At 35.9% G+C, this 25,293-nt stretch overlaps 1 protein-coding gene across 1 annotated transcript in view; it reads right to left on the bottom strand.

The window, feature by feature from the left end:
- Window positions 1-25,293, bottom strand: part of LOC150091808 (propionyl-CoA carboxylase beta chain, mitochondrial-like) — a 99,285-nt gene that overhangs the window by 18,903 nt on the left and 55,089 nt on the right. Inside the window, exons 9-11 of the mRNA XM_090369818.1 lie at window positions 24,176-24,242; window positions 9,495-9,615; window positions 1,062-1,143 (exon numbers count right to left, since the gene is read on the bottom strand). Coding sequence (XP_090225944.1) covers window positions 1,062-1,143; window positions 9,495-9,615; window positions 24,176-24,242 — 270 coding nt within the window. The remainder of the gene's footprint in view (window positions 1-1,061; window positions 1,144-9,494; window positions 9,616-24,175; window positions 24,243-25,293) is intronic.

Here is a 25,293-nt window from a genome sequence, read left to right as displayed (position 1 = left end):
ACATCCTTCCTCATGTAAAGCAACAATAGCACTCTTTCTTCGTGGTGTCAACTGCACGTAACTCGTCATACTGACACAAGCAAGGAATGACTGCAACTCTTGCAGAGTGTACTTGTATAGCTGAAAGTAAAAGCTGATGCAATATTCTGTCATCACCTACGCGTGTCAATCTTATCTGATGGAATCTGTAAGAAATATTGCCATATACTTACGTTATTCGGATGACAATTACAATTTTAAGGGGTGATGCACTTTCTTTGAACACCAGTGTGTGTGTGTGTGTGTGTGTGTGTGTGTGTATATTTATTTATTTACTTATTTTTGGCTGATGCAGAAAGTCTGCTTCCTTACATGGTTTGACCTTACTAAAACTTCCCTTAAACACTCATACACTATCTAAAACAGGGCAATAAGGTTAGTTAATAATTCCACCCTTATAAAAACTCACACCACTCCCTATGATACAAATGTTTAGTTTCTATTGCATGCCTTTTCTAGTTATTTCCATTAGTATTATTTTTTCAAATTAGCAGCTAATACTACCAGTTTTCTTCCAAACACATGAATCAACTAATCTCTATAACATTCAGAGTTCAGCATCAAACTCATTAAACAAATTTTTCTTCTTTATTTTTCCTTTCTACTGCTTTAGAAAAAAATACTTTTTTTTTATGAATTTCCTGAAAATTAAAATCTGTAGAACAAGTCTGACATTGGCTAGCATCTTCTGCTTTCTCAACTTTTAATCCATATGGTACTAGAATGCTACTGTAGGTTCCATAACTTTTCATTTTAGAGTTGCCAAAAAATAAAACTGCAAAAAAGAGTTTGTCTGTTATTCCTTAGGAAGGGCTCTGTTATGATGTTATGACTTTCTCTGATTACTGCAAGAAAAAATTTAATTATTAAATATCATTTAAAGTATCATTACAGCTGTTACCTTGGAATCTGGATTATGAACAGTGTCAACTACTGGAAATGTACCTAGTTAACTAAGCATGAAATATGTCTACAATTAAGGAAATTAAGATAGATAGATTATTTCTAGAAAAAGCACTTACATCCAGAATAACATCTAACATATTATATGCAGCAGTACTTTCCAGTGGTATCACAGTATCCAGACTATCAACCATTCTGTCCCTGAAAAGCAATTTTAGTCTATAAATAAACAGAATAAAAGATATAACTATTGATATATGACTAGTGCTATCTTTAGGATAAGGTTAATACTTCTAGAGATTTTTTTTAAATTTCTGTATATTACATAAAACATTCTTATTGCAAATCTGTTTGACTAAAATCACAGTTGATTAATCTTCCAACTATGACTTTATTATTTATAAAAATAGTAAATCAAATTTTTTATGCGTTACATCAATCTACTAAAATCATTTTAATTTAAAATCAATAACTGTGATCATTTTATGAATTGAATATAGGTGTTTACACTATAATAAACTGCAATATAAAGACTGGCTTCTAGAGCTCCAATATGATAATTGTGAACATAAATTTGGTTTTGTACTGCAATATTGGTTTCAGTTAGGCTGGAACATATGGTTTAGTGCCAGGGCACATCACATTATATGGCATTGGAAGAGTATTGGCACACCAAAGCCTTTTCAAGAATTGGTGTACCAAATCTAACAATAGTTAGATTTAGTTAGGCAATGAAGAACAGCCTGTAACAGCAGGCTGATCTTTGCCTATAAACTTCACATATTCTAAAGTCAGCTTTTTGAATGACAAAACACAGAAACAAAAATAGTAATAAACATAAAGGAAACTTTATACCTCCATTTCAATACACTTTAGTAAGTTCATTACATTAGTTGCTGGATATAAGCCTAGACGTTTCAAGCAGAACAGAATGCAAGTAATATGATAATTCCCTGCTATGCAAGCACTGCTTTGAGCTAAAATTGAGTAGAGATTGTACAGGTTGGTATATGAAATTTGGGTCCCTTACCTAGATATGAGTACAGCAAATCCCCTGATTACAACTGCAGATGAAAGAATCTGACCAATTTTAAAGAAAAGCATACCTCAAATTGGTTGGCTATTCAACAATAGGAAAGAAATGCATTCCAACAAAATTTACAACCCAGCTGTAATGCTGCCTCCCCTGAAGGTGGCTTCTCTGGCATATCAACTACTTTAGTTACAGTGCACAAGTATATATATCATAGGCCCATAAAAATCCAGAATAATTCAGAGAAATGCAACTCCCTCCACCTGAAATTGGCTAACTGTGGCTTTTAATTCAAGAGCTTTTTAATCTCCAATAGAATTTGAGTTCTAATTTGAACTCAAGCTTTTCCAAGCAAGGACCCCTTCAAAGGTAACCAATCAAAATTGCTACCCTATAATTTTAAGGGAGGTGGCAAGTGAGTGCTTTGAACCATTGAGACTAATTATGAGAGCATCACTGGACTCAGGAGAGATTACGTGTGTTGGATTGGAAAAATACCAATGTATCTCCAATACATAAGGGCAGTTCTAAGAGTGTAGTGGGAAATTCCCAACCAGTCAGTCTAACTTTAGTAGTAGGGAAAATCATAGGGACAATGATCAAGGGTGGAATTCAGGATCATTTAGATTAAAATGGAATTCTGAAGGATACGCAGCATTGTTTTGTAAAGGGAAAATCATTCATATTTAACAAATCTGGTTAGCTTTTTTGACAGAACTCACGAGCTGGATTTAGGGAATAATTTCAACACGTTTATTTAGATTTCAGCAAAGCATTTGACTTAGTCCCACATGAGCGGTCACTTTATAAGCTGGAACAGGTTGGAATCACAGGGAAAATCCTTAGATGGATAGCAGGATGGCTTCAGTGCAGGAGGCAGAGGGTTGTGATAAATAGTTATTCCTCAGATTGAATTAACATATGAAGTGGGGTTCCCAGGGATCAGTATTGGGACCGCTGTTTTTGATTTTCTCAAATGACATCGATGAAGGGATAGAGGGCATAATGTCTAAATTTGCAGATGATGTTAAGATTGGTAGAGCAGTTAATGATCACTGCCAAGCAGAGCTTCTTCAGAGTGACCTAGATAGACTTCAGGGATGGTCAGAAAAGTGGCAGCTTTGCTTTAATCCAGCAACGTGCAAAGTCGTACACCTGGGGAATCGTAACCCCAAAATAACATACACTTGGTGGAATTGAACTAAAGTTAGTGGTGGAAAAGGGACTTGGGAGTATATAAGGATATTATAATCCCATTATATAAGTCTATTGTTAGACCACTCTTGGAATACTGTGTTCAAGTATGGAGACTGCATCTAAAAAAAGATATCAAGCTTCTTGAAAGGATCCAGAGACGGGTAACTCGCCTGGTGAGATCGGTAAAAGGCATCCATATGAGGAAAGACTTAGAATGTGGACTGTACAGCTTGGAAACTGGGCACCTTAGAGGAAACTTGATTGAGGTGTTTAATGCTCTGAGAGGCAAAGTAAAATGAACGAAGATGACATTTTCAAAGTTATAAATGATTCTAGAACTAAGGGCTATAAGTTCAAGGTTATGGGAGAAGATGTTTAGGCTGGATTGCAGGGAGTTTTTTATTTTAGCTAGTGAATTATAAATTATTGGAATAAGTTACCGACATAGGTGATAGAGGCTGACAGTTTGGGGAAATTCATAGGTCAGATGGACAATTGTTGGAGGAAATAAATGCATAGGTTGTCTATATCTATTTATTTTATTTTATTTGTTATTATTTCACTTTTTTTTTTTTTTTGTTTCTTTTATTTTTATTTATTTATTTATTTTTTTTTTGGCTGGTGCAGCCTTAGGCTTCCTTGTACCATGTGGCCATTACTAATGCTAAATATTAATACTAAAAACAATTACAAAAGTGTGATGATTGGTTACCTACTGTAAAATTCTGCCTACTGGTAATAATATTCAAGAATTTGAGGAACTTGCTGAACTCTGCAACTGAGAATAAAACTTTTTTAGATTGTGTTTTGCTGTTCAGTTGATTTACAACCTGAAAAAAGTATTTCTTGTTCTTTTCAAATTTATTTTGTTTTCTTAACAAGATATTGGTGGTTTTAATGTCCATTTCCACTTGCAGTCTTCCAAACCCCATGTACTTTTTCTGAAAGAATCTCAGTTATCGGTTGATTCAACTACTGCTCATCTCAGATGCCCAAATTATTCGCTGTATGATTCCTTTCTCCTCAAAGGTGGTACTTGTACATATGTCTGTTCTGATATTCCCTGTCAGAGACTTGGCAATTTGGAATCTCCTCTGTTTGATCTTCTCTGGCTTAAAATCTCTCTACATTGTGGTGTCAAATTCATCTGTTGTCTCTGCCGTTCTCTGAACTCCATTAATCACTTGGAGCTCTTTGACTTCCTCTCTTTGCAACTTGACTTTCTCCAGTCCAATTTTCCTTGGTGATTTTAATGTTCACAACTCCAGCTGGCTTCCGTTTTCTAGTCACACCGACCCAGCAGGTCGAGATGCTGAGGCTTTTGCAATTACTAATGACCTTGCACAGATTGTTCATTTACCTACAAGAATACCGGACAATCCTAATCATACAGCCAACACGCTTGGTCTTTTTCTCACAAACAACCTTTCTAAGTACACGGTCGAAGTGAGAGGTCCTTTAGGCACTTCAGATCACAACTTGGTGATTGTCTCTTCTCCAATGGAGCCTTTACCTCATGGCTATTCCCAACCTTGTGTTGTTTGGTATTACAAGAATGCAAAATGGGATGACCTGTGAGATTTCTTTTCTTCTTTTCCTTGGTCGGATTACTGTTTCAAAACTTCTGATGTCAACGTTTGCTCAGATCATATCAGTGAAATTATTCTTGCAGGAATGGAATCCTTTATCCCACACTCCACTTTAAAATCTCGTCCTTTATTTACCTTGGTTTTCCAATAAATGTGCTAAGGCTGTTCAAGAGAAGAATGTTGCATATCGTAATTGGCTTGTTTCTAATTCTCCAGTTTCATTTTCTGCCTACACCAAAGCTCACAACAATTGTAAAGCAGTTATTAATCAGTCCAAACTAGAGGTTGAACAGGCTAAGAGTAGAAAACTTGCTTCTTGCCCTAATGGTAGCCGAGCATTCTGGTCTCTTGCCAAAGCTATTGGCCGCAACTTTTGCCCATCTCTGCTCCCACCTCTGTCCAAACCAGATGGTTCTGTTGTCACTTCAGCCAAGGATAAAGCTGACCTGCTAGCATCCCATTTTTCTTCGAGCTCATGCATTAATGATCTTGGTAAAACACCTCCCACCATTCCCAACACGCTCCATTCAATGCCTGCTGTGGTCTTCCATCAAAAGGATGTCAGAAGGATTTTGATGACTCTGATGCTAAGAAAGCTCCAGGTCCTGATGGTATTTCTCCACTTGTTCTCAAAACCTGAGCTCCTAAACTTACTCCTGTTCTTGCCACTTTTTTAACTTCCTTATTCCAAAGGTGTTTTTCCTTCTGCTTGGAAATTTGCTCATATCCAGCCAGTTCCTAAACAGGGAGGTTCCCTCCCATCTAATTATCGTCCCATTGCAATTACTTCTTTTTCTAAAGTAATGGAGAAATCAATTAACCGCCAACTCTTAAACTATCTAGAAACATTCCATCTGATCAACGATCGCCAGTATGGATTCCGTCAGTGTCAATCCACTGGTGATATTCTGGCTTATGTTACCCATTTATGGACAAATTCAATGGAAAAGTTGGGTGAAATGCAAGCAGTTGCTCTTGACATCTCCAAGGCTTTCGTTTGTGTTTGGCATAAAGGTCTTTTAAATAAGCTTCCATCCTATGAGGGTGCCACCGTAGCCAGGTGGGCAGGAGCAGCAGTGCGTAGCACACGCTTCTTGAGTAGACTGGGGTTTGAGCCCGTGACCACCAAATACGGAGGATGCGGAAAGGTCAGGGAATGAGCACCGCATATCCTCGGAGCAATATGGCCTTAGTTGCTAATGCTCCTAAAAACCAAAATAACAATATAACAACAACCATCCTATGATTTACCCGCCATTTTTTGTAAATGAGTATCCAGTTTTATCTCTGATCGCTCACTGGTTAATGGTAGACGGCTGTCTTCTAACTTCTCCACTAATGCTGGTGTTCCCCAAGATTCAGTTCTTTCCCTCACTCTTTTCCTCTTGTATATCAATGACCTTCTTCCATTGACGGAATCCATAGTTTTATGGATTCCGTCAGTGTCAATCCACTGGTGATATTCTGGCTTATGTTGCCCATTTATGGACTAATTCAATGGAAAGGTTTGGTGAAACACAAGTAGTTGCTCTTGACATCTCAAAGGCTTTCGATCGTGTTTGGCATAAAGGTCTTCTAAACAAGCTTCCATCTTATGGTTTGCCAACTGTTTTTAGTAAATGGCTATCCAGTTTTCCCTCTGATTGCTCACTGAGGGTGATGGTAGATGGCTCTCTGTCTTCTAACTTCTCCACTAATGCCGGTGTCCCCCACGGTTCAGTTCTTTCCCCCACTCTTTTCCTCTTGTATATTAATGACCTTCCATTGACTGGAAACCTTATCCATAGTTTTGCCGATGATAGCACATTGCATTCTACTTTCCATTTTGAGAAACCTTGCCCCGCTCAATCAGCTTCAACTTTTTGAAAATCTGCTACAAATTCCTTAAATGTCGATCTTCAGGTAATTCTCCAAAGGGGCAAAGACAACTTAGTTGATTTCAATCCTTCTAAAACTCAGTCTTGTCTTATAATCTCGCAAAAAGGATCCTTCTGCTCTTATGCTTATCTTTAGTGACACCCCGATTTATAGGAAAAATGATATATCTCTTTTGGGGATTACCCTGACTTCTAATCTCTCTTGGCACAAGCACATTACAAATATTGCTTCCTCTGCATCTACAAAACTTGGTTTTCTCTTTCGCTCTCGGCGTTACTTTTCTTCCAAACAGCTGCTCACTCTGTATAAATCGCAAATCCACCCTGGCATGGAATATTGTTTCCTCATCTGGTGTGGTATCCCCAAAACCTCTCTCAGGCTTCTGGATTCCATTCAGAAGAGGGCAGTTAGGTTAATTAATGATTCATCTCTAACAGTGTCTCTCTACTCGCTGTCAAATAGACGTACTGTTTCTGCTTCATGCCTCTTCTACAGATACTTCCATGGGCACTGTTCTTCTGAATTGGCTTCTATAATTCCCGCTCTCTCTTTCAAAATAGTCCGAACACATGCTGCAACCAGCCAACATCCATTTATTGTCCAACTTCAAACTCACAGAACCAACTTTTCATCTTCCTCGTTTATTCATTCAACTGCCGTTTTCTGGAACAACCTTCCTTCATACGTATTTTCTGAAAATTACAATCTACAGAAGTTCAAGTCCAATGTCAACAAATATTCTTCTTTATTGGGAAGACGAAATAATCTTCTTTCGTCTTCTCAACCTCCAACCCAAGCACGGTACTAAGTACTATAGGTTCTAATACCTCTCGTGTTTGGGGTTTACATAAAAAAAAAAAAAAAAACATAATAATAATTTTATTACAGTTTTACAGAATAGAAAATTGTTTCCTTCGAAATCTCGTAAATTCAAGGATTTTTTTTTTTTTTTTAAACCACAGCATCAGGGCTGGTTGGAGTCCTGGGGAGACGTACAGGGGCATGAGTATGCATGCTGTGAAGACTGGGCTTGCATATTTCTACAAAAAAAAAAAAAAAAAAGGCCCTTAACTGTTGTGATGATATATCTACTATAATAAAATGGTAACAGTAAAGGTGTAAACTCCTCTGACTGTACTGAGTATAAATGAAAATTTATGTACAGAATCAACCTTATGATCAAGCAAAAAATTAAATGAAATCAGTTAAGCTCATCGCAGTTATGAAATGAAAAAATTATGAAAAATAGTAATATATAAATACATTATAAAACTGGGGAGTTGAGAGCAGTCCTCATATACACATTGGGGCACCTCCGTAGCCAGTTGGGAAGGAGCAGCAGTGCATAGCACACGCTTCTTGATTAGACCGGGATTCGAGCCCGTCACCACCAAATAAGGAGGATGCGGAAAGGTCAGGGAATGACCACCGCATATCCCAGAGCAATATGGTCTTAATTGCTAATGCTCCTAAAAACCAAATAACAGTAACAATATACACATTGGGCTGAGGTAGCACATAAATTTATATGGCTTAAAAATATATTTCTATGTATTTTTTAAATGTTTTTTTTTTTTTGTTTTTGTTTTGGCTAAAATCAACCTACAGCTAAATTATTATTTTTCATATATAAAAAAGTATGGGCTTTTTAAATTCTTAAAGTATGCCCCCCAAATATCCAAGATGGGTTTCTCTATGACTCTTAGTCGCTAATGACTTGTGCCCTGCCTAGTGGGAAAGGTCTGAGATTGAAATCCTGTCAATGATTAAAGGAACAGTTTCTAAGGTTTATCATCCTATATCAATTCAATTTGTGAGTGCCATTGAGTTTTCATTAGAAAAATCAAAATTTCTGCCCTACAAAAGAGCTCCATTCTTTAAAACATGAACAATTTGTAAATATAATAAAATATGCATTAAACTCTAGTTGCATTCACACTAATACATCAACTAGCAACACCTACAAAGTCTGATTAAAAGGTTTTGTGAATGTTGTAAAAAATTAATTTTATTCAATGCTAAATGTTCCATCATGCCTGTCTCAAAACTGATCAAAACATTTTTGGAAGTCTTCTTTTGTGAATGCTTTTAGGCAATCTATTTTTTTGAATAGATTCCTTGAAATTGTTTTCCTTTTGTTTCCTGTTTTAAGTTTGGGACTGGCCAAAACTTGCATGGTCAAATCAGGCAAATAAGTAGATACAGCACAACAGGAATGCTTTTGTTGTGATAACAGCGATACCTTGCAGAAACAAATCCTCATAACACCATCCCTTGGTTAAAAATTTCAGCTAACATGAAACAGCACCTTTTTCAGTATTTGAGACCACTTGAAAACTTTCTTTTCATTATAGTATCAACTCCATAAACTGTAACAAGCATTTTGTGCATTTCTGTACTGACTTTCCAAGTTTACTAGAAAATTTAATGTTCATACATTGTACAGTATCAAGTTTTGTCATTTTCAGTACACATGACAAATGAGAAAAACAAGTGTTCACTCAACTTTCTGCTAGACTAATAACAAATTAAAACTTGGTGTGTGCATGCACAATTTTTTATTACACAAGCAATAACAAATTTTAATTTGTTATTACACAACCATGCTCACAATCCTTTAGATACTTCTATGTGTGCAAGAATTATAAGACCCATAAACCAAATTTTTTTAATAAACCCTGTATATCAAAAAATGCAATGTACACAACACAAAAAAACTGTTTATCAACTATAAAGACAAATTATTTTCATTTTATGAGAAATTAAAATAATAGATTAAACACAGGGAAAAAAAAAAGTAAATTTTTCTTATTATTTAAATTATTTACAGGTTAAAAGCATGTAAAGTAACTTACCACGGATCGTCACAATGTCGTATTGGTGCAGGGTCTTTATTGTTAAGAGGCAGAAAATTATAAAATTTCCGAAGGTTAAGAAGACAATCAACATCATTTTCAAAGGCATTATGGGCCACGCCTAGGAATTAAACACATTTTTTTTTAAAATGGTAATGCAAATATTTAAAAACCATTGAAATGGAAATTACATTATAATAAATATTTTCTTTAATAAAAATTAAAGTAAATATTAAAAAAAAATTAAATTAAAAAATATAGCATTAGGTAATTCTGAATATCAGTTGGCATACACCCAATTAGGAAACAGTTCTCAACATGAGGTTCCTGTGGCCATGCTAATTCTGCATAAAATTAAATTATTAGGGCAAAATCTATTGAAAAATTATTCAGATATCAAAGACGTTTCTTTAGCATCTTATATAAATATATAAGATATCAAAGTGTGTGTGTGGGGGCTTGAGGTTGATTATTCATATACTCAGTAAATGTAGGAAAAAAATCAATTTATTTCCAACAATCCCCCCCCCCCTCTCTCTCTCTCTCTCTCTCTCTCTCTCTCTCTCTCTCACACACACACACACACACACACACACACACACACACACATCTTGTGATTCACTGGCAGGTGCAGCAAGGGCCAAGTGTTAATATTAGCAAAATGATGCAATGAAACATTCAGCATAACCAAAAGAAAAATAAAATTTCACTCACTTGATTTGCCTCATCCTTCCCTTCTAATAATTTATTTCTCTTCAACATTAAATGGAAATTTATTCCAACAATCAATTACTCTTTGGCCAAAGGCAAATTTCCATACATTTACCCTCCTCCAAAGTAATTCTCTTTCAATTTTGCATTCATTATGTCAGGTATACAAGGTATGTCAAAATTAGTTTCATAACATTTGGTGGTTTATTACTTTTCATTATATTTATACAGAAGAAACTTGTACTGGGATAAAACTAGTACAAACCCAAAGTTCCGGTGGAAAAAACAGTTACAGCATTTCCGTATGACTTTTAGTAGTAATGCGACACATTCCAACAGTAATCAACCTCTTGCCAGACATACTGGCATGAGGCTGATGTAACTATATCTATCACTGCAGTGATACATCAAGTGATCTCACATCAATTGCCCAGGAGGGTTTGTACCTCTGGTCCTTAATGTAATCCCACAAAAGGAAGAAATCCAACAGGTATGTTGAACAAGCTAGCCACAGAATTGGATTGGACCTGTATGTTCTTATCCAGTGACCTGAAAAATAGAGATCTAAAGAGCCTTGAGCATCCTCATACGAAGTGAATGGGTGCACTGTTTTGCTGGAAGAGCGTGATGGAGCCGGGATCGTCCCAAGGAATTTGCAGCATCAGATAATTCTCTAGTATATCTTGATACATGGGACTGGCAGTTGTTGTTTCTATAAAGAACAGACCATACACCTTTCTCCAACTTGCTAGACAAAACGTCAACTTTGGGACTGTCAAGGATGTGTTCCAGTAGGATTTTAGTGATTTGGGTTTTTACTTCTCCACGTTCTTACATTGTATGTTTCCCCTTGCCTCTACATGGAATATGAACTTACCACAAAACTCAAGCAGCTCTTCGGCTTCTGCAGTCTTTGTAAAGTGTCTGTACAGAATGTCTGACCTTGTTATCATCCATAATGGTTTATACTGCCTGCAAATTGTATGGTTTTAAATGCAACTGCTCATGCAACACTCTCCAAACTTTTTGCATTACATTAAAGTTCTATCATGGTCCAATACATTGATTTGTGGACTGTGGATGAAACCCTTCATTTCAGTGGTTCCTAACTTACAGTAGGCCTGTTGGGTTCTTAATTGTTGTACACAGAACATCTAATAATTACAAAAGTCATGTGCCAACCATAGATAGAATGTCTGATCAGTGAGGTTTTGTGGAACCTTGCACAGAATTTCTGCTTATTTCTTTGACTTTGTTTCTTCCATCCAACAAATGAATTTCACTCTTTCTTCACTATTGTATGCTGCCATTTCTGTTTACACTTCAGGTAACCCTCGTATAACACTGCAGTTAGGTTCCTGTAAAATCTTGTGTAGTGCGAAACAGTGTTATATAGGACTAAGAACCAGTACAAAAAGGGGGGGTTACATTCCAAGAGTTAACAAAAATACACCATTTCAGTAACAACACTGACAAAAATATACCATTCCAGATTTCATGTATCTTCTGCTCTCTTTAAAAATCATTAATCTGGATTTGTTTGCTTTTGCTTGATAGATCTTTGTAATTTCATCATATGGAAATAAGCATTTTTGAGGCTCCCTTTTGAACTTTGGGCTCCTTTCAGTCGAAGAATCTGAATTCAAAAAATAAGATTCTAATTGCTCTGCTAACTTTATGCCTTTCCATATACTTTTTAGTGTAAAATTTGGAAGTTCAGAATTTGCATCTGCGCTATCATCCTCTGAATTGATTTGATTTGCCTCCATGCCATTTCCACCAAATCAACTTCACCAGCCTCTTTTTCTACCAGTAATTCTTGAATGTCTTCAGTAATCACATCTTTTTTTTTTTTTTTTTTTGTATCGGCGACTAAGGCTATGTTTCTCTGTGTGTTCTGAGGTCAATTTTCTATTTTTCTGGATGAAAAACCCAAGTTTCCATGAGAAAAAACCATGCTGCCCTCGCCTGAGATGAATAACTCTGCCATGTTGTGAAAAAGACCCATAAAAATTGCTCCTGTCATCGACGGGATTTGAACTTGGGTCTTTTCCACCCAGTATGAGGATGATGGTGATTCTACCAACTGTGCTACCCACAAGACCTTCAGTAGTCATATCATCAAAACCTTCCCCTCCTACCAACTTAGCAAGTTATACTATCGCACTAGTTGTTGCGTGTAGTCACATGATTCAGGTCTTGTGATACATGGTTAATGCGAATGATTATTCATTCATTGTTGTGCACCCGTTCTCGACTTGATGTGGAGGAAAGTTGTGGCGGAAACTGTTGTGTTTGCACTTTTTTTTTTTTTTTTTTTTGTGATTAATGATGAATATTTGAATTGCTTAGTGTTATTTCATTTTGGAGTTATTTCTGAACCTCTTTTGACATTTGCTGTACATTCTGTGTTTTTGTATTTGTTTTTTTGAGGAATAATCATTTAATTTATTTCTCTTGATGGCTAGTAATGGTGGCATCAACATGGCCACCAATGTGTTAGTATTACTGATTATTGTTAATTAGATTTATTTGCATTTCTAACTGTTGTTACTTCTAATATTGGGATCTAAGCTGTGTCATAAACTCTTGAAACCAAAGTTAATTTTAAGTATAGTTTGTTTAACATTAACATTTTGTATTTAATTGCGTTCTTATTCCTGTACTAACTTGTACTAGTTTGAGGTGATTCAATGCTGACAGCCATCGCGTGTCAATTTGTAGCATTATTTAGGTTTAAGAATCCTATTTTGCAATTTATAATGCAAAACACATTATAGATTGATTAAACTTGGGCAATTAATAACTTTGCTTAGGTTTAAGAATTTAAATTTGCTTGATCACTTTGTCAATGGTATTTAAGGGGTGGGGGAAGCCTCTCTGTGGCATATTTTGGTTTTGCTTTTACTCAATGTGTTTGAATTAATTGATTGCTCTTGTCATGTAATAGATTTTGATTTGTTCTTTACTTACATTAGTCGATTTTAATTTAATTTTGCTTAATGTTATAGAGTTTTTGTTGGAGTTCATTTAATATGGATCCAAAACCTAGTACAATAAGTAAACCCTCCACAGATTTGGAGGGAAGGGAGGGAGAGGGTACTCTCCTTTATTACCTCCTAAAGTGCCTTCATCTCAATATGAATTAAGAAAACTGAGAGAGTTTAGGTATGCTCGAGGACCTGTTTACAAGAGATATGTCAAGGATTGTTTCCGGTGTAAACACACAGTCACAATTTCAGTCTGATAGAGAGCTTCCCTTGGATTCTTTTGAAGTTAATTCTAAATCAGATATTAACCTTAAACCAGGTAGTGACACTAATCCTAAAGCAGGTATTGATATAGGATTGCAAACTTTGCTGATTGATAATGTACAGGATGTATCCTTAGTTTATGGGAGTGTTTCTTATATGAGACAGGACATTAGGAGTTCTTTATCCAGTGAAAGCAATAAAGTGACTAAAGTTACTGGTGATTTAATAATGGAAAAGTGGTCAAACCTTGAGAGTGTTGCTACATTGTTATTAATTGAAAACGGGAAGTTGAAGGCTATAAACAAGAAGGCTAGCAATAGAGCTAATTTATTGGATAGTGTTGGGAAGTCTTTTTTGGCTTGATTTCCTCTTAAGGATCAGAAGTCTCCGGTTCCTAATTTGAATGATAAAAATATGCTGGATAAAGTTGACTCTGAGTTATAAATTGCTTCTGCATGTACTTTTGCTGAGGTTGCTCGAGATGGGGCACAAACTAGGGATAAGTCGGCAGACATAAATGACAATGTTCTTATTTTTCGAGCTAATGATAACAGTGATTTGAAGACAAGTGTGGATGTTAAGAACCTAGTAATCAGGACTTTGAAATCTGAATTTAAAAATGTGAAGGTGAAATCTTTAAGATTAGCTAGGACTCGTTGTATTGTTCTTGAGACTGCTTGCAAAACTGATATGGAGCATATTTCTTCTTCTAGCTCTCATTTCTGTTGGTGTTATTTCTGGAGCTGTATATTGCAAGAATTTAAATTAAAAGGGTTCTGGTTTTATGGAAGAAGAAGTTAAGCATGACGTACAATGTTGTTTTACTACTAAATCTAGCATTAGCATTAGTAGAGGCATATGATGCAAGAAAGCAAGCTTATGCAGCATCAGCCAAAAAAAAAAAAAAAAAAACTCCCATTTCGCTCCTCCGTTCGTTCGAAATACCTGTCCAGCTGAGCCTTAAATTTATTTAGGCTATCAACTTCCACAACAAGGGATGGAAGTCTGTTCCACCAACCAGCTACCTGGATCTAGATCTCTATGAACTGTCCACTGGATCATTAGTTTTCCTCCAAAAATTTTCAAATGTATTTCATCTACGAGCAGAATTTATCTTTGCTTTTGGATCACATAAATTTAGATATTTTACAACACTTACAGAGTGCTGCTTGTGTTTGGGCTTTGGCTACATGACCCAACACTGCACTCATGATTCCCCATCTTGTGGTTATTGTTCTAGGAGTTGTCATGTTTTTTCAGAATGTCAGGAACTAGCTTTTTGTGTCAACTGTAAGTGCTGTAAAAGGCAATACCAACATTCAGTGAGAGATATCTTTTGTCTGAGTATATTAGAGCACTTGAACAGGCACGTCTGAGGGTAAATTATGACTAGTTCTTTTAATTTGAGCAGTAAAGATCACAATGGAAATGGTGTTATGTGCAAACAGTTAAAAATTATGCAGATAAATAGGCATAAATCTAAACCTGTGGCCAGATTAGAATCTCAGCAGACTTAAACTCAGTTGATATTATTTCAATACAGGAGCCATATTTTGTAAAATTGCCTTCAAATCAGTTATCTAAAATTGTACGTTTTCCTATTACCTCAAGAGTAATACAACCTGAATCTTTAAATCCAAAAGCTTGTATAGTTATTATGAATGATAATTTGGATGTAACAGTTATTAATGGCCTTTGTAACAGCTGTGTTACATGTGTGTTTATTACTTACTTTTCTTTATCATTTTTCCTTTTGTCCATATACTGCCCTCCTTCTGAAGATATTAATGATACTTGAACTTTTTAGACTTTGCTCTTACTATGATTGATTCAAGGAATATTGTAATAACATCCAATTTAAATGCTAAGTCTAATTTATGGTTTAGTGATGGGCCTGATACACGTGGTCAATTATTGGAAGATTTCATTATTAGTAAAAATTTGTTAGTAAGTAACAAACCTCATTTGCTCACTACATATTCTAGTTATACAGGGGAAACTAACATTGACGTTGCTATTGTTAATTAGACATTTGGTGCTAATATTAAAAATTGGGACGTTGTTTCTCATTGGACAGTCAGTGATCACCGGGTTTTGCTTTTTAATATAGTACAAGTATTGTCTACTGATTCTAGAACTTTAATTACTCCACAATTGATAAGATTTTCTATTAAAAATATAGATTGGGTGGCCTTTGATACTTCTATAGTTCTGGATTATCCTGAAGATTCTTTGCAAGATCTTAATGATTTCTCTGCTCTTCAAAATTGCTGAGATGGTTCAAAAATCTTTGACAAAAGCTGCCATATAAGTCCTCTCTTAAGAAGATTATAACCAAGCGTACATGTCCCTGGTGCTCAAATGAATTGTCTTTCTTGCATAAAAAGGTACACCAGGCAAGGTGGAAATATCAACGTCACCGCCATTTGCCATCTTATGAGGTTGAGCCTTTATACCGGCATTATATTAAGTTAAAAAACAATTATGTTAAAACTATTGCATCTCGGGAACGTTCAACTTGGGCTAATTTTATTCAAACCTCTGGGAATAAGAATCCATGGGGACTTCTATACAAAATGACTAGAAATAAAACTTTTAATACTAATGTTTTTGGAACAGTTATTTGTAATACAGAGGAGACAATCGATTGGAACGATACAGTGAACTACATTTTGGACAGATTATTTCCCATAGATGATCCTGTTGCTGATTCTGAGAAACATTTTAGAATCCGGAACAACAATTTGCATTACATTTCTGATTTTCCGGAGAGACCATTCCTTCCTGATGAATTTGGTAATGTTGCTAGGAAACTTAATGTTATGAAATATTCGGGCTTGGACGTGGTGGAGAACATTTTTATATTGAAGTTTATTAAATTACGAATGCATGTTCTTATGTTATTATACAATAAAGATTTATTGGAGGATATTTTCCCAGTTGTTTGGAAGACAGCCTTGTTGAAATTGATTCATAAACCTAACAAATCATTAACAGAACCTAGATCGTACCATCCGATTGTCTTATTGGCAAATCTCTGGAAACTATTAGAAAGACTAATGGCTCTTCGACTTTTAGAACTATTACAGTCTCAGAAACTAATAGCTTCTAACCAATTTGGATTTCGTGTTGGCAAGTCATGTGAGGACACTTTGGTGGATCTAGTTTCTCATATTAAAAATTCATCGTTTAAGTATATGTTGGATTTTTTTGTTGACTTCGAGGGTGCTTTCGACTCCCTATGGTGGGAAAGTGCCCTGGAACGTCTTCGAGCAGCTCATTGCCCACAACAAATATACTACCTTTTTAGGAGCTATTTCTCTGAAAGATTTGTTGTAGTCAAAACAAGGATATGCAGGTTTCTCAGGAGATATCGAGAGGTTGTCCTCAGGGATCAATATTAGGCCCATTTATATGGAATATGGTTCTGCTGGATTGGATTTCGAGAGATTTTGAGTTTACTAAAATAATTGCATACACAGATAATGTTACCATACTGACGGAAACTCTCGTCAGGCTTTGGAAAATACCTCATTATGTTCTTGCTGATCTTTTAGCATGATCTGTCTATCCCCAATATTAGGACACTCGGATCATACCATTGAAAACAGCAGGAAATTTGTGCAGTTCATCCATACTCAGGAGGTAGAAGAGGGTGAGATTATGGCATCTTTTGATGTCGTTTCTTTGTTCACATGTATATCTGTCGAACATGGCTTGGATTGTGTACGGAATGCTTTCAGTAGGGATGGCACTTTGAAAGATAGGACAGCCCTAAGTAGCGAGGATATTTGTGAAGGTGTAAGCTTATGTTTATCTAGTATTACCATGTTATTTCAAAAGGTTATGTACCAGCAGGTCTGCGGAGTGGCCATGGGTTCACCTATTAGTGCAATTATAGCTAACTTAGCCATGGAAGAGTTCGAAGACAGGATGTTGGGGAACTCTAGTTATCCCCCATTATGGGCATGGAAGAGGTGTAGATGACGCATTCACGGTAATACGAAGAGGATACGAAACAGAAATACTCAATTGGTTAAATAACGGTTCGCCCTATATCTGATTTACCTCTGAGGTTGAGCGGGGGGGGGGTCCTTCCATTCCTAGATATGTGTCTACAGAGAAGGCCAACACTTGAAAACTAAGGTTTACAGAAAACCTATGTGTCGTGGCCAATACACACACTTTAAAACTGCTCAGGCTGGCTGCCACAAAAATAATGTAGTTAAGGCCGTAATGGAAAGGGTGGGGTCCCACTGCTCCTCATCTGAAGAAAGAGGCAGAGATTAAACGGGTTACGGCTGATCTAGTAACATGCGGTTACCCCCAAAGCATTATTGAGAGGTGTTTAAGAGGTATGAGTAACAGCCTCAGGGATGCTTCTACACCTGTTGCCACTGCATACATTCCCTACAGTCCGGACATTTCGGAACCCATTTCCCGTATCTTACGTTCATGTAAGATACGCTGTGTGCAGCTGCCGGGACAGAGACTGCACACAGTAGTGCCTGCAACCAAAGATCCTATTGCGGGTAATGACACTAGTGGGGTCATATATGAAACTGAGTGTCCTGATTGTGGGGGAAATGAAATACAGACTGCGAGATCGCATGGGGGGACACGATAGAGCCCTCAATACTGCCAATTACAGAAGTTCAGCCGTAGCCAAACATGCCTGGGAAACTGGGCATGGCTTTACAGCTAAAGAAGCCGTGATTGTGGATAGAGCACATGGCTTTTGGAACCGGAAATGGCTAGAGAGTTTAAGGATATGTTCGTCCGAATGCTACAGTCCTAATAGGGATAAGGGCTGTCACATTCATCCACTCTTTGAAGCCCTTATCCTGAGAAGAGATGAATGACTTAGAGTGGCCAGTCCAATTTCTGATTCCAGTGCATGAGAAGTGAACTGTGCGCAGATGCCATAGTTCGTGTCACGGACCTGCTGAGACGTATGTATGTATACAGTAAGACCCCAGTATCCACGGGGGATACGTTCCAAGACCTACCGCAGATATAAGCGAACACCTGCTGACCCCATATATAATGTGATTTTCTTGTAAATACATATGCATAATACAGTTTAATTGTTAAATTAAATTAAACACACAGTAAGACATTACCAACATTAAATACAGTAATAATAAAGTACAGCAGACTTGATTTACCAGGATTGGATTAACTGGGACACTTCAAGACTCCAAATTAAAAAAAAACCAAAGAAAAACCCAGAAATCATAAAATTTAAGTAATAATTAGGGGCTTACATCTGGTGAGTATGAACTTGGCACACCCAGGGTCCTGAGCTGGATATCATCATTCTTCTTTTGCTTGGTGATTCCTTTCTCTCTCTCTCTCTCTCTCTCTCTCTCTCTCTCTCTCTCTCTCTCTCTCTCTCTCTCTCTCTCTCTCTCTCTCTCTCGGGGTAATTAAAAAAAATTTTTTTTTTGGCTGGTGCAGCATAAGCTTGAGGCTTTCTTGCACAATATGGCTAATAATAATAATAGGTATAAACAGATATTTTTCAAGTCGTAAATAAGCGACAAGAACCGGCATTAAGTCGTCATTGGGAGATTAGTGCCTATTATCTTGCAATCCCGCTGTCTTCACACCTACCACTCAAAATAAAAAAAAGACCAAATGTTTAGTTTGATTTTGTGTGTTGCGTCGATTGTTGCGTTCCGTCACACTGCAAAAGGACAAATTTTGTTTCATTATTTACGTCAGGGATGTCGGAATTTTTTTTTTTTTTATAGTAACTATTTTTTATTTTTTTTGTTGTTTAGAAACCACGAAAATGATGGGCAAACGCAAGGGTTGTGCTTTCAAATTAAACAAAAACTTGAGAAATTATTCAAAAGTTTGAAACCGATGCATCCATTAAATCTCTAAAGAACCATTATAATGTTGGTGACCAAACCATATGCGACATTGTAAAAAATAAAGGGAAGCTATTCAATTTAAAATCAACATCATAAAAAATAAAAGGGAAACATCATATTGGACATGCGAATAGTAAGTGTTAAGTTTTTTTCTATGGTTAACCGTGGGTAACTGAATCAGTGGATTCAGTATCCGTGGGCACAACTGTATATAGATTGTCAGATAGCCTTTAACCATTATTGCTGATGAAGGCGACTGCTGCCACCGCTGAAAGCTCCTGTTCTAGTGGTTCTTATTGATTTTAAACATCTTTTTTAGCATTTTTAACTTTATATTTTATTGCATTTTATTCTTGTTATACATCATTTTATTTTATTATAATTTTAATATACAGTTTATACGACCAATACGCAGATAATTTTACGTTATTTTATATTTTTATTTTTACATTATTATAATAAAGGCATTTTATAGAGTTGAGTCCGTGTTTTTTAGTAGCATCACAGATGAATTATAGAGTTCCTTACTCCAGAGGCATCTTCAATGAAAGGCAGATGTTGTTCGATATAAGAGATATGGCATCACACAGATATAAAGAATGCAGAATTGGAATTTGGGGAGTAAAATGTGTATAGAAAGGATAGGAAGGGAGTAGGGGTTATGCTTAGTTAAGAAAAAAAATCTAAGGAAGTGCATCCAGTTGAATTGAGTGGACAGTGCAATGTTGAGTCACTTTGGTGTGGCATAAGCACTGGGAAAGCAAAACAGAGTAGGAGTGTGTTATAGCCGTAATGACTCTGAAGAGTACAAAGAAAAACTGCACAAAGAGATAGTGGGCCAGTAAATCAGATTGTCTTATAACGGAGGATTTTAACTTCCCAAATATTGACTGGAACTTGTAGGTTGGTCACTCGCACACTAGCAAGGCTTTTGTAGATTTATCAGATGATTGTTTTCTACAGCAGCATGTTCTAGAGACAGCCAGAGGAAGTAATATTCTTGATCTGATTATCGGCAGTGATTCTTCATGCATTCAGAATCTACAGATAAAGGAACCACTAGGTGGCAGTGATCACAGTGTGCTGATGTGGATTTACTCAAAGACAGACCTGTTTAACTTACGTTTCGGGAAAAATAATGGATTATTAATAATGGATTAAATAATGGATTAATGGGGAAAATAATGGATCTCTGGTTAAAGAAGCACTGCAGGATAATCCATACAAAACTGCAGTTATAATTCAGACAGCATGGATTTGTTAAGGGGAAATCTTGTCTGACAAATTTGATTGGATACTATGATGTGGTCACAAAGGACAGGATGAAAAAAAATTGTTTTGATATCATATACTTGGATTTTAGGAAAGCTTTTGATACTGTTGCACATGGAAGACTACTGTACAAATTGGAGCAGTATGGCATTAAGGGCAAGTTGATGCTATGGATAAAGGGATTGTTGGGTGGGAAAAGACGAGTGGTAATCAGTGGACACCGTTCTTCGTGGACTAATGTTATTAGTTGAGTCCCCTAGGGTTCAGTGTTGAGCCCATTGTTGTTTTCAGTATTTATTAAAGTATATCAGGGTTAATGTCCAAGTTTGCAGATGATACGAAGAATGGCATGGTTGTTAATGACAGTACACTACTGCAACAGGATCTAGAAAAGTTGAGCAGTGGGCTGAGAGGTGGCAACCGAAGTATAACATTGACAAATGTAAAGTACTGCACGTGGGTAGCAGTAACCCCAGAATAACATACCAATTGTGCAGTATTACACTCAGGGTAGTGGAGAATGAAAAAGACCCTGGGGTAAATGGGCAATCAGATATGAAGTTTTTTGAGCAGTGCAGACAGGCTGCAAGAGTAGCTCATGGTCTTGTCAAGGATAAGGAAATGATTGTCCCCTTATATAAGGCAATGGTCAGGCCATGCCTTGAGTACTGCATACAGGTCTGGAGGCCTCATTTTAGGAAGGATGTACAGCTGCTGGAATGTGTACAGAGAAGGGCAACAAGATTGGTGAATGGAACAAAGTGTTGCTGTTACCAAGAAAGGCTTAAGATCTGAAAATTGCAGCGTCTGGAGACTTAGGCATGAGGTGATCTGATTAAGATATATTAAGGCCTTGAGTGGTTTGAGCAAGCTCAATGCTGATAGGATTCTTCCTCTTGCTCAGATTACTCACCTGAGGGGACATAAATTCAAATTGGGGAAACACAATTATAGAATAGATGGGTGGAAATTTGCCTTTAACCAGCAGGTATTTGATAGTTGGACCACACTTCCATCTGTCATAGTGGAGGTCAACAACTGAAATAAGTTCGAGGCAGAACTAGACAAGCACTTGGAGTGGATGGATGTGTGAAATGAGAAGGGTGGGTTTTTTTTTTTTTTCTTTTGGCTGATGCTATATATACTTGCTTTCTTGCATCATATGCCTCTGCTAATGCTAATATGGGGGACTTATTTGAATCCCCAAAATTGTAAGCATTGGCAAATATTCTCTAAATAAAGAAATATTCTTATAAGTAAGTATTGCAAAACTAAAATATTATTTTTAAATTTTAAATAGGAAATACAATTTTTGTAACAAGCAGTTACAAAAATTATATTTCCTCTTTAAAATTTCAAAGTTTGTTTTGAAGCCTAACATTTAAATGTAACAAAGCTATTCTCTGAAATTTTAAAGATCTATTATAAGAAATTATCTTATGCTTTGTTTTACCAAATTTTGTATTTACCATTAGTAGCTTAAATATTAATATTTTAGCTACTAATCTAAATTAACACTATCATTTATTACTGCCCTGTATATAATCACATACCAACTCACTACAACAGGTTTACAGCTCTAAGTAAATGGTGCATGCATACAGACACCCATTTCTGCTAGTCTGGCAAATAGCCTACCTATTGTGTTTCCAACTGTTGCTACATCATAGAAAAACTGATTAAGTAAGATATGCATTTATTAATTACTGTCATATCAATAGTATTTTAGTAGTTCTATTTAAAATTGTGTGTATATTCTGAATAATTACACTGACATTCGTGAAATATTTTATTACAAAATTTAAATTTAATTTGATAAAGTTTGACAAAATTTAAATTTAATTTAATTTGATCATTATAAAGTAGGTCTTGAAACATAGGTATTGAATCAAGACCTATGTTTTAAATCATCATATGTTCTTTGCCACATGGCAGGTCCAAGACAGACAAAACTCAATAACATTTGCATCTCTCATTGTCTCCATCCCTCTTCTTCAATCCACAATACTTCCAGCAAACATACGAACTCCATCAAATCATCAAAAAACATTGAAATTTCCTTTCATTCTCACAGCATCCTGATCACAACTTTTCCTTGTTACTTCCAATTAACACCCCCCCCCCCCCCAAATGGTTCCAGTACAGCTACTATCAGATTCTGATTCAGAATCACTTCTTGTATTAACAATGTTCATATTGGATTTTTTTTTTTTTTTTTTTCCATTCTAAATGTTTATCAAAAATTATGAATTCAGTACAGTTGAGCGTTGATAATCCTAACTAATTGGGACAGGGGGTAGTTCGGATTTTTGAACTTATCAAAAATACTGTTGTGCCCTTTCTGGAGACTTAAACAAAAAAAAAAAAGTTTAGAAATAAAAACACTAGCTTTAACATCTGAGGGCGCCTCCGTAGCCAGGCGGGAAGGAGCAGCAGTGCGAGCACACGCTTCTTGATTAGACCGGGGTTCGAGCCCGTCACCACCAAATACGGAGCATGCGGAAAGGTCAGGGAATGACCACCGCACCGGAGCAATATGGCCTTAGTTGCTAATGCTCCTAAAAAAAACCAAATAACAACAATAACATCTGAGGGACAGCCTAATTTTTATTAAAATCTGGCACCTTTTCACACAACAAAGATCCAGATGTGGGTTCTCCTAGAGATGGTCATTAGCTGTTCTCATATTTTTTTTTTTTTTTTTTTTTTTTTTTGCACCATCTGAATCAAGTTTCGATGTGAACTTTAAAATTTTTTCCTTATTGTTTTTAATGTCTGTTATAGTTGACGTTCCAACCTTGTAAAATTTTGCTGGCAAAAAAAAAAACCCACTTTCTTCCTTTGAAAGTCCTTTTAAAATCTCAATCTTTGATTCAATTGTTAATTGTAGATTCAAAAAAATTTCTGCTTCCTTTTGAAAGATGAAGAAAACTACAGTATGATAAAATAAAATTCTGTAAAAACTCTGTTCAGAATCTTTTTACTTCGTATCTCACTTGCAGGTATAATGTTGGTTGCAATTTCTGCATGCTGTGTTCTTTGTTATTCGTTGATGCTTATTTTTTTTACTGTTTTTGATTTTAGAACCCAATGTTAGTTAACAGAATTATCAGATTACAAAGTGCATTGAATAACATATTAGTGTTATGTTTAGTTAGCACTGCATGTATATTAATTAAGCTATGTACATGAGTGTAAATTTATTTTTATTTTGCTAATGTGTGGATAATATTCTTCTGATTTTCACATATCATTTAATTTTGTTAATTGGTAAGGGAAAAAAGGTGTGAATTTGTGCTTTTATACCTTCATTTTTATAGCCTGTGGATAATGTGCCTCCGATTTTCACTTATTAGAATTGCCGTTTAATAGAATCAAAATTCAATTCACAAACGTGATCACAATAACCAACACTTACTGTAATTATTTTAAGGCACCAGCATAAAAAAAAAAAAAAATAAATAAATGCTGGCTCATTCAGATTATTGACATTTGGATTTTCGACGTTCTACTATACTAATATTTTGTAAAAAAAAATTCTGAACTTCTAATAAGAAATTACCTGAAACAGTTGTGTGTGTTTTTGCCCCACCCAGCTCCTCTTTTGTAACATCTTCATTTGTTACTGACTAAATAAAAGAAAGAAAAAAAAAATTGTAAATTTATGGAATGTATTGTATTAATAATAAGTTTATTCAATGTCGGGTAATAAGTTAGTACAGTACCTTGACCATTGGTAAACAAAATCTTCAATATGATCCTGTGGTGTGAAGGGTTTTAAAGAACATCAAAGTTTATACAGAATACAATACAGAAATTATATAAAATATCCACACAAGTGGCAAAAAACAAAGAATAGTAAAATTGCAGGGGCAATTTTACTATTCTTTGTTTTGTGCTACTTGTGTGGATATTTTAACACTGCCACTGCAATAGTTAAATTGCAGGGGCAATTTTACTATTGCAGTGGCAGCGGTATGCTAAAACCTCTGTCTCTCAATAGCATCATAGGTAAAGAAGCAAATCTCTCTGAATTCTTTCTCTATTTAAAACAAATTCAAATGTATGATCGTTTCTAACTGCTGTACAAGCAGTTCCTGTATGTAAAGTCAGTTGATTTGGGTAGTGCAATATGGCCTAAGTTGCCCTTGCACCAGAAAACACCACCACCACCACAACAACAACAACAACAACGGTATGCTAAATGAATTAGTTATTTACACATTCAGTTCATGTTGAGAATTCTACATTCTGTTACGTATCAACATGCAAAGTAACCTAGATCAATGTTGAGCTGTTTTATTGCCTAAGTGGGGCATAAATTCAAATTGAGGAAAGACAGTTGTAGAATAGATGTGTGGAAATTTGCCTTTAGCCAGCGGGTGGTTGATTGCTGAAACAAACTTCTGTCTATCATTGTGGAAGTTGACAGCTTAAATAAATTCAAGGCTGAAGTAGACAAACTTTTGGAATAAATGGATAGGTCAAATGGCAAGGATATATATTTTTTTTTGGGTGATGCTATATAAGCTTGCTTTTTTACATCATATGTCTCTACTAATGCTAATCAGAGTAAAACTAGCAAGAGAAATAGCCACTACTCTTCAGTTTATTCTGCAATATAGGGGTCAGTTACCTATGCTGTTGGACACCACTTCAAATGGCATAAGATGATTACAT

Source organism: Mastigoproctus giganteus, chromosome 1 (assembly GCF_048544385.1).
Source record: "Mastigoproctus giganteus isolate SK-2022 chromosome 1, ASM4854438v1, whole genome shotgun sequence".
Classification (NCBI taxonomy): Eukaryota; Metazoa; Arthropoda; class Arachnida; order Uropygi; family Thelyphonidae; genus Mastigoproctus; species Mastigoproctus giganteus.
The sequence above is the reverse complement of the archived record's forward strand: the minus strand, read 5'-3'. Positions and strand labels throughout refer to the sequence as shown.